General features: G+C 32.7%; 1 protein-coding gene across 1 annotated transcript; it reads left to right on the top strand.

The window, feature by feature from the left end:
- The first annotated feature begins 4,484 nt into the window (after nucleotides 1-4,484).
- On the top strand, nucleotides 4,485-5,036 carry LOC129232768 (uncharacterized). The gene has a single exon (XM_054866870.1). It carries the CDS (start codon nucleotides 4,485-4,487, stop codon nucleotides 5,034-5,036), a length of 552 nt encoding a protein of 183 aa, XP_054722845.1.
- Nucleotides 5,037-11,083: the final 6,047 nt, after the last annotated feature.

Raw genomic sequence — 11,083 nt, 5'->3', positions numbered from 1 at the left:
TTTCGGGTTACATTTTTTTCCTACTTATTTAGCTTAATCTGTATCATTCAAAAAATAAGAATGTTTACGTCAGGTGATTTCTGACTGTACTTCAAATTGTTCACGCACTTAATCTTATTACAAGCTGCAATTTTTTGTCTTTTTATTTGTATTTTCATTTCAGGCAGCCAAGGTCATTAATGGGACAAAACGATCAACGCCTTTCTTTTTAATTCCTTATTGGTTGTTAATAAGATCAAAATATGTGTAAGAGTTTATCATGTAAAGTGAAGGGTATTTTGTGATTAAATTTTTTATTAACTTGTATGCGTTACTTCATTGATTTTTTGTGTGACTTACATTATTCTTTTTGCAATTAACTAAAGGATATAAGAATATAATTCACATGAGTTTTTCTGAGGGCTAAGAAACATCTTGCATTTTAGAGAAAGAGAAAAAAGGGGGAGTAGAGGAAATTCAGGGTTTTAACCATAAAATTCTTTATACAATCAAAAAGTTAATGCCGCAAAATGGCTTTACTAGGGAAGTCCATAGAAAATTTGAGACCCTTTTCAAGTAGAATCATAAAATGATTCAACTAAAGTAAATTTTTTTTATCATCCAAATATTATTCATCACAGACCGACTAAAAAGAAGCAGGCACTTCAAAAAAAATTCCCTAGCGCATTTTTACATTTGTGATAGTTTTACTAATGTTGCTGTATTTTATTTTTAAAATTTATTTCTCCATATATGTAGTAGACACATCTTAGCCATTACAATGCATCATTTGAAAATTGTAAGAACTTTAAGGGGAGTCAGTACCCTAAATACTTTCAAAAATTCGATTTTTTTATTTCTATATATTTTGATACTCCATTTCAATACCTTTTTAATGATACAAACTTCTTGATCGTGCTCATATGAGAAGTAAGTTAAAATAAGCTTTAAAAAAATGTGAACATATTTTGATACGGTATGATTTTCTTCTTTAAATTGTTATATCGAGAAATGGTATTTTTGAAACTAAATGTTCCTTTTTCTCAGAACCTAAATTGTGTTAGACTTTGAAATTTTTGCCACCAATTCCATACATCTAATTAGAATTTTTTTAACAAAAAAAGCTTTCTTTCTGTAAAATTTTACTTCAGTATAAAGAAAAAAATCTACTTTAGGTACAGAAAAAATTCATAATTGTATCTTTAATAGATTTTCAGAGAAAGGTACATGAACATGTGCAAATTAACATTGACGGTATAGGGGGTACTAACTCCCCTTAAAATATGTATTTTATTTATTGAACTATTTTAATTTATTAATGTACAGGATTCGACAAACCGGGCCCAGCACGAAAAAAAAAAAAAAAAACTCGTGGGTTTGTTAACACGAACCACTTGGAAAAAAAAAAAATCTATCTCGATAAAAACGATTTTTTTTTTTTTTTTTTTTTCAAAATTTGCCGCATATTGAAACATTTACTTCAGAAACAAACTACATATAAGATCTAAAATAAATAATACCGAGCACGGAAATCGGCATCTGTCTTTCTGAACAACTTCTTAAGTTTTAGGAATTAAAACTGCATATAGATTTCACGATTAATTAAAAAATATTTCTTTGCTGGGAAGCCAAACTAAGCAATTTACTTAATTTATTTCAATCTCTTTTAAAGATTTTATTTTCTTTCTTTCTTTCTTTTTTTTTTTTTTTTTGTATTGTTCGAAAAAAATGATTTGATTAACTACATCAGGGAATCTCTTTTTTTAATAGATGCTTAATGCAAGATTGCAAAGTGTAAAGGTAGATTACAATAATCACATAAAATTAACCAACTGTGTAATGACTATTTCAAATTCCATAAACTGTAATCATACCTGAAAATTTTCTCACATATTCCGAATTATTGTGTGCAAAATTATTTTGCGACTTTATAATTACTAATTTTAATATTTTTAAATACTGTTCAAATTTTTATTTCAAACTTCTCGTGTGGAAGGATGTATAAAATACTTGATATGATTCATGGTTATGGTTCATGCGGCTCTTTTTAACGTAAAACTTAGTCAGAGGTTTTTTTTAGAACAAACTGAAGAAAAAAAACTACTAAATGCCTTTTGGGACTAAAAGGAAAGCTTTTCTCAAAATGTGACATACTTGCTTCTGTACGGATGAATCTGTTTTCCATTTATGGTGTGGTCATGTTTCAGAAAAATCAATTTTTATAATATTTCACCTAAATGCTAAATGTTTTCAGTAATTTTTGTCAGAAGTTAGCTGGCGGTGTATTTTACGTATTATATGTAAATGCTAAATGGTTTTCAAATTCTTTTTCTTTCTTCAATTTTGACGCTTTTTGTAATAAATTTGAGTAGAAATAAATTCAGGATTTAAAATTATTCATATCTCTATGAAAAGTAAAAGTAACAAAGTGGTATAGTTTAAACAATGTTAAAATAGTGATCAAGATTAATTTTTTTTCTTGTAAGAAAGTCCGCAATTTTCAACAATGACCAGGGTACTTGATAAAAAAAATTCAGGGTAGCTAAGGTTTTTTAAAATTACCCCGGTTTTTCTTCAAACCCTGTTCATGTAGTCATCTGAAATTACCTCTGAAGTTATGTAGTAATACACCTTGAATAAGCCCAAGAGTCGAACCTCGAAATTGTGGTGTGACTGCAAGACGCACTGCTATTAACTGCTATAGGGAGTTGCATTTCAAGGACAGTAAAGCCTCTACAAGTGTTCATTTCATCAAAATCTGTAAATTAATCGGTATTTTTGTAAATTTTGTGTTATTATTTAAGTCTGCAGTACAAAAAAAATAAAACCCTAATTTACAAAAACTGTACACATTTAACAGATATTGTAAACAAAAGGTTAAAAAAACTACGTGTAGGAAAAAGTGCACTGAGTATTATAATTCAAGGTAGTAATTACGGGAGGAGTCGAAGGACCCTGACCCCTCTCAATGTGCCAAATTTTGCAAAACGTTAAATTTATATTTTCCAAATTTGGCAAAGCTTTGATATTACCTGGATTTTTTTAGAAGATATTTTTGCATTTTACTAGAGGGGCGAAAACTCCTCTACTTGAGTTTTCGAGCATCAGAACACTTCTGTACTAAATTTGGAAAAGATCCGTCGTAAACTAGAATTGTCAGAGGAAAAACCCTTTATGAAGGGAGGCCAAACTCCCCAACCCCTCTTGTAAATTTTTGCGCATCAAAGGAACTATGTGCCAAATTTGGCAAATATAAACTCGATTTGTAAAAAGGAAAACGCTCTATGGGCTTTTCCCTCCCTCAGGGTGGGAAGAAAACTCCCCTATGGGTCATTCCGTATGAACAAGGACATAGTCATCAAAAAAAAAAATCTTTAATTTTGCAATCTATTGTGGGAATAATTATTCTAAACAGTTGTAGCTATGTTAACAATATTTTATTTTGTGTAAAAGTTTCTTTTTATTAGAATGGCAACACTTGAAAATCAGTCATTACAAGACTGTGTTCTACAGCTCTAATTTTCATGAGAAAGGTATGTTGTTTTTGTAATTTTGTTATAATTAAATTTATATTTAATGATTGTTTCTTGTAAATACACTCATAAACTTTATAAAAATAACAAAATAAACATTTTGAATCAAAGTCATTATGTGTATATTATTCATGAATGATATCATTGAGCACATGTAGCATGAGTTACCAAAACATATAAATGTTATTCTTGCATGTCAAATAAACTCTCAATTGCTTAAAAATTTAATATTTTCTTCCATTTTTATCTTTTTTATTCAAAATAAAAGTTTTAAAGAAGCAGCTTGCCGGTTTTGTTTTGTTATTTCCATAACAGTATTGTAGCATGAGTTACCATCTAGTAACTCATGCTACATTTGAAAGACAAACAGGGATATGATCAGTAAAAGAAAAACTATTCTTTATTTTTGTACTATATTGTTTAAATAATAATTCTGAAGTCTTGTAGCTGTGTTGGGAACAATTTATTGTGTTAAAAGTATCCTTTTATGAGAATGGCATTATTTGAAAGTTAAACATTAGGAGGTTTTGTTCTACGACTATTATTTTCTTCAAAATAAGTATTTTTTTTTTTTTTTTTTGTAATTCTGATATCATTAAATTTACGTATTGCTGATTTTTTTTATAAGTACACTCTCTAAACTTCATACAAATAAAATTAACATTTAGAATCAAAGTAATTATATATTATACATGAATGATAACATCTAGCAAAAGTAACATGAGTTATCGAAACATAGTATTCGTGCAAATCTATTAAACTATCCCTTGCGTCAAAAATTTAAATTTTTTTTCAATCTTTTCATCTATTTTAATGAAAGCAAATTTTTTAAAGAAGCTCTCCAGTTATTTTTGATTGAGTCTAAAACTATTGTAATAGACGTTACATGACCTCATGCTACATTTGAAAGTTGGGCCAAATTGTTATTTTTATAAACATGTAATTACAGGTAGAATTATTTTTTCTTTCAGAATGGCTTTAACAGCTGCAGAAAAGATGAGAAGGAGAAGACAAAAACTTAAAGATGAAGGGAAGTATGAAGAATATAAGGAGAAGCACCGAGAGACTGCAAAAAAAAGTCGTGCAGAAAAGAAAAATGAACTTGAGCACATGACTAAAACAGAAAGAGAAAAGGTGAAAAGGCAGCAAAGAAAGAGGTCCAGAGAGAGTGTTGCTAAATCTCGGTTAAAGAAAAAGGAGAAGAAAGCTACAATTCAGTCCAAACAATTTCCATACAAGTCACCATGCTCATTGGGAAAAGCGATTGCTCGCACCAAACGCGCATTGGCAAAGTCACCACGCAAGAAGCAAGCAGTTTTAAAAAACCTCATTGAAAACATTGTTCCAAGTCATGAACGCAACAGTCTACTTCAGAACAATAGAGGGAAAGATCGTATAACTATGGAAACTGTTCAGATGGTTCAGAACTTTTTCGAAAGAGATGACATCAGTCGGCAAGCTCCAAGAATGAAAGACGTCACCATTGTAAAAGATAGTGATGGCAAGCATAAAAAAACAAATTAGACACTTGTATAACTCTGTTATGGAAACATTCTCTTTATTTTGCAGTGACCATCCTGACGTTAAGATTGGAAAGAGCAAGTTTGCTGAATTGCGTCCAAAACATGTCCTCTTGTGCAACAAAATGCCTCATAATGCATGCCTGTGTAGGCTTCATGAAAATTTCATTTCAGCCATCAAAAGCTTCAAGATATGTTGCCCAGAATTTCCAGCTTATTCCTCTACATTTTTGAATGCCTTTCTTTGCGAGAATTCAATGGAAAACTGCTGGAGAACTGCATGTGAAAAATGCGCAAATTTTCTTGAAAATGCCATTGAATCTTGTCTTGTTACAGCTACCTCAAGTATGGTCGAATGGAATAAGTGGAAAGATTTTGATGGCAAGTTATCAAAAGTTGTAGAAGAAGGAAGTATCGAAGATCTAGGAAAATACATAATTTCAATGAAAAAAGATTTTTATTATCATTGTTTCATAAAAAGAGAGCAAGCTGCTGCATACCAGTTGCAGAAAGAACAAGTAGGCCCCAAAAGCTCTGATTTCACTGTTGCCTTGTTGCAAATTGATTTTTCAGAGAACTACACTTGTTTTGCCCAAGATGAAATTCAAAGTTTTCACTGGGTACAACCACAAGTGAGTCTGTTCACAATATCTGCTTGGTATAATGGCCAACATCACCCAGCCATTATTGTATCAGATGATTTGGATCATTCCAAGAGAACTATAGTTCCATATGTAGACAAGACTCTCGAAGATTTTCCTGTGGAGGTAAGTCATGTCAACATATGGTCAGATGGCCCTACTTCTCAATTTAAGAATCGCTTCATTACAGCAGCAATTCCTGTACTTGAAGAAAAATTTAAAAGAAAGATAGTTTGGAATTACTTTGCCACATCACACGGCAAAGGTCCTGTCGATGGGATAGGAGGGGCCATAAAACGCCAAGTAAGAAATTTCGTTAAGACACGCAAAGGCACAGTTTTCAGTGCCACAGACTTTACAGCTGCAGTTCAGACAATGAGCACAGATGTTAAAGTAACAGAAATGAAGAGTGATGAAATTGAGATGCGCAATGAAAATTTAAACATGTATTCAGTATTTAAGGAAGCATTGCCAATCGAAAACATGACCAAAATGCATTGCATTTACGTGCACCAAAAGATAACTAAAGGAGCTTTTTGGACAAACTCGGCAGAGAATGAAATTAAAAGCAATTTCCAATCTCAAATATCTCCAGAAAATATTAAACTGGGAACTTTTCTTCTAATTAAATATTTGGGGAAGAAACATATTTTCAGGTATGCGGTCATTGCACAAAGTGGAGTTGAAGATGACGGCGAAATAAAGGTTATGTTCTTAAGAACAAAGAACTTAGACAAAACAATTTTTAGGCCAGATGAAAATGATGTTTCGTATGTCACATTTGGCGATATCATTCAGATTTTGCCAAATCCAATTATGAAGCAGAAAAGAAGTCGTTTACACTACGAATTTAATGAGGAAATCGATGTGCTTGAGCAACATTAATTGCTTTGTAAATATGTTTAATTATGAGCTATAGTTATGAAATAATCTAATCTTGATACTAGTAAAATGTTAAATAAATGTCCAAATAATATTTTGTTTTGTTTTTTTTAGTTTTTTATTTTGCAATATGTTATGTTAATTTTGCTTTAAGAATCATTCATCTATGAGGTAGCATGAGTTACCAAGTCTTGTAGCATGAGTTACCAGCCACTGATTATTATATTACCTTATACCTAATTTTACAAAATATCTCCTGAAAGCTGAATGATATTTTGTGACAAGGGAGGTTTATACAAACTACTTGCAAAGGAAAAGCACTTTACAAAGTGCAATTTGAGTAGAAATAGGACTTTTACTTTACTGCTTATATTTCAATGTCTTTTTTTCGTAGCATGAGTTACTAAGTTATTATAATTAATATCTTAAATAATTAATAACTTACAAGTTTTTTAGTAATAAACTTTTAAATAACACATTAATTCTTATCAGTATGAATTTTTTGAAAGAAAATAAATGAAATATTTTGTATTGTGCCCTGTTTGAAAATACGATTTCAGAAAAAATGTAGCATGAGTTACCGTGGAATCGCCCTTATGTGAATTCCTGAACATCAAAGGACCTCTTAAACGATCCAACATAAACTGAATTTTGCATAAGGGCAAATCTTCTTTGCGGGAATTTCCACCTCCATAGGGAGGCGAAAACTCCCCTATGTGGATTTTTCAGCATTAAAGAAATGTGCAAAATCTGTCAAAGGTCCACTGTAAACTAGATTTTTGTAAGAAGGAAAACCCTCTATGTGAATTATTGAGCATCAAAAGACCTATGAACCAAATTTAACAAAGATCCGACGCAAACTGAATGTGTACAAGGAAAAACCCTCTATATATTGTTTCCCATCGGCAGAGGCGAAAACCCCAAGGGAGTTCTTGAGCATCAAAGTATCTACATGTCAGATTTGGTAAACTCGATTCGTAAAAGGAAAAGTCCTGTATGTGGGCATCTGCACACTATAGAAAATGGGGCGAAGACTCCCCTATGAGACTTCTTAATCATCAAATAACTTGACAAAATTGAGTGTGCCAAATTTGTCAAACATCCGACATAAACTGGATTTTTTTGTAAAGAAAAATCCTCTGTGGTGTTCTTTGAGGGTGGGGGGGGGGGGGTCTTTCTATGAGGAATTTTCGATCATCAAAAGATTTCAGTACGAAATTCAGCAGAGATCTGACGAAAACTGAATTTGTAAGTGGAAAACCCCCTTATGGGGTACACCCTTCATTTTTTCGAATTTTTTTTCCTGTGAAAGCAAAATATTTAGTATTGTTTTGTTAACACCAAAATGAAACGTCTTCCTACCACTTTAATATAACGTAATAATCCACGTTCAAAATTGGTGCAAAAGCGGTGGTACAACACCAGATTTCGACGTGCTATACGACATCGATCGACGAGACACATAGACGCTTTTTAGACCGTTCTGAGAGAACGTAATTTGAACGTGTCGTTTGGTGTGCTCTGAACGTGTTATAGAACGAGCTTTGAACTCCTTTGTGCTGCTTGGGTGTGAATCCCGGAGCATCAAAGGTCCTCTGTGCGAAATTCGCAGAAATCTGATGTCAACTGAATTTTTGTGAAAAAAGCCCGCTCGGAGTGTTACAAACATAATTATTGCGAAGATTTTACAAGTGAAAACAGAATATGTAATTACGTGTTGTAAACACCAAAATGAAACGTGTTCCTAGCACTTTAATATAACGTAATGTTCCACGTTCAAAGTTGGTGCAAAAGAGGTGATACAACACCAGATTTTGACGTGTTATACGACATCGATCGATGAGACACATAGAAGCTTTTTAGACCGTTCTGAGAGAACGTAATTTGAACGTGTCGGATGGTGTGCTGAGAACGTGTTATAGAACGAGCTTTGAGCGCCTCTGTGCTGCTTGGGGTTACACTGGATTTTACGTTTTGACTTGCACCAACTTCAAAAATTATGTTTAAAAGCATTATCGATGGTGTTTACAGAATAAAATTATTTTCCACTTTTTAGAGCAATTTTGAAGCTTGTTCTTTTTTTTTTTTTTTTTTTTTTTTTATGAATCATTTATAGTGGTAAGTGTAATAGTTCATGAAATATATTTTTAAAACCGAGTAATGTTTTTGTGCTAACCATGTGTTAGGTGACCGAAAAGAGGTGTCATTAATTTTTCTTTTTTAAAAATAAATACGTTTTTACGAAATTTTTGTTATCAATAACATTTTCTATCGTTATTAACTACTTTTCACATGTAGTGTAAAAAGTTTTGATCCCGAATCAGTTAAAATCAACTGGTTTCGGAGCAAACCCAAGCAGCACAAAGGAGTTCAAAGCTCGTTCTATAACACGTTCAGGGCACACCAACCGACACGTTCAAATTACGTTCTCTCAGAACGGTCTAAAAAGCGTCTATGTGTCTCGTCGATCGATGTCGTATAGCACGTCGAAATCTGGTGTTGTACCACCGCTTTTGCACCAATTTTGAACGTGGATTATTACATTATATTAAAGTGGTAGGATGACGTTTCATTTTGGTGTTAACAAAACAATACTAAATATTTTGCTTTCACAGGTAAAAAAATTAGAAAAAAAGGAAGGGTGTACCCCATAAGGGGGTTTTCCACTTACAAATTCAGTTTTCGTCAGATTTCTGCTGAATTTTGTACTGAAATCTTTTGATGATCGAAAATTCCTCATAGAAAGACCCCCCCCCCCCCCCCAACCCTCAAAGAACACCACAATGAGGATTTTCTTTACAAAAAAATCCAGTTTATGTCGGATGTTTGACAAATTTGGCACACTCAATTTTGTCAAGTCATTTGAATCATCAAGAAGTCTCATAGGGGAGTCTTCGCCCCATTTCTATGGTGTGCAGATGCCCACATAACAGGACTTTTCCTCCCCTGCCGATGGGAAACAATATATAGAGGGTTTTTCCTTGTACACATTCAGTTTGCGTCGGATCTTTGTTAAATTTGGTTCATAGGTCTTTTGATGCTCAATAATTCACTTAGAGGGTTTTCCTTCTCACAAAAATCTAGTTTACACTGGACCTTTGACAGATTTTGCACATAGCTTTCTTTGATGCTGAAAAATCCACGTAGGGGAGTTTTCGCCTCCCTATGGAGGTGGAAATTCCCCCAAAAATTCAGTTTATGTTGGATCGTTTAAGAGGTCCTTTGATGTTCAGGAATTCACATAGGGGAGTTTTCTTCCCACCCTGAGGGAGGAAAAACCCCATAGAGCGTTTCCCTTTTTACAAATCGAGTTTATGATATTTGCCAAATTTGGCACATAGTTCCTTCGATGCACAAAAATTTACAAAGGGGGAGGGGGAGTTTGGCCTCCCGTCATAAAGGGGTTTTCCTCGGACAATTTTAGTTTACGAACAGCTCTTTTCCAAATTTAGTACAGAAGTGTTCTGATGCTCGAAAACTCAAGTAGAGGAGTTTTTGCCCCTCTAGTAAAATGCAAAAATATACAAAAATCCAGGGAAAAAAAAAGCTTAGCCATATTTGAAAAATATAAATTAACGTTTTGCAAAATTTGGCATATTGAGAGGTGTCAAGGTCCTTCGACTCCTCCCGTAAATACTACCTTGAATTACAATGCTCAGATTTTGTGCACTTTTTCCTGAACGTAGTTTTTTTTAACCTTTTGTTTACAATATCTGTTAAACGTGTACAGTTTTTGTAAATTAGAGTTTTATATTTTCTGTTCTGCAGACTTAAAAATAATAACACAAAGTTTACAAAAATACCGATTAATTTACAGATTTTGATGAAATGAACACTTGTAGAGGCTTAACTGTCCTGAAATGCAACTCCCTAGAGCAGTTAATAGCAGTACGCCTTGCAGTCACACCACAATTTCGAGGTTCGACTCTTGGGCTTATTCAAGGTGTATTACAACATAACTTCAGAAGTAATTTCCCATGAATACATGAGCAGGGTTTGAAGAAAAACCAGTGTAGTTTAAAAAACCTTAGCTACCCTGGATTTTTTTTTATCAAGTCCATATGCAGTTTTAATTCCTAAAACTTAAGAAGTTGTTCAGAAAGACAGATGCCAATTTTCGTATACTTGGTATTATTTATTTTAGATCTAGTATTCAGTTTGTTTCTGAAATAAATGTTTCAATATGCGGCAAATTTTGAAAAAAAAAATCGACTTTATCGAGATCGTCTATTTTTTTCAAGTGGTCGTGTTAACAAACCCACGAGGTTTTTTTTTTTCCGTACTGGGCCCGGTTTGACGAATCTTGTACATTAATAAATTAAAATAGTTCAATAAATAAAATGCATATTTTAAGGGGAGTTAGAACCCCCTATACCGCCAATGTTAATTTGCACACGTTCATGTACCTTTCTCTGAAAATCTATTAAAGATACAATTATGAATTTTTTCTGTACCTTAAGTAGACTTTTTTCTTTATACTAACGAAAAATTTTACAAAAAGAAAGCTCTTTTAAAAAATTCTAATTAG

Source organism: Uloborus diversus, unplaced genomic scaffold (genome assembly GCF_026930045.1).
Source record: "Uloborus diversus isolate 005 unplaced genomic scaffold, Udiv.v.3.1 scaffold_1388, whole genome shotgun sequence".
In the NCBI taxonomy this organism is placed as follows: Eukaryota; Metazoa; Arthropoda; class Arachnida; order Araneae; family Uloboridae; genus Uloborus; species Uloborus diversus.
This window is presented reverse-complemented; position numbering and strand designations above follow the sequence as displayed.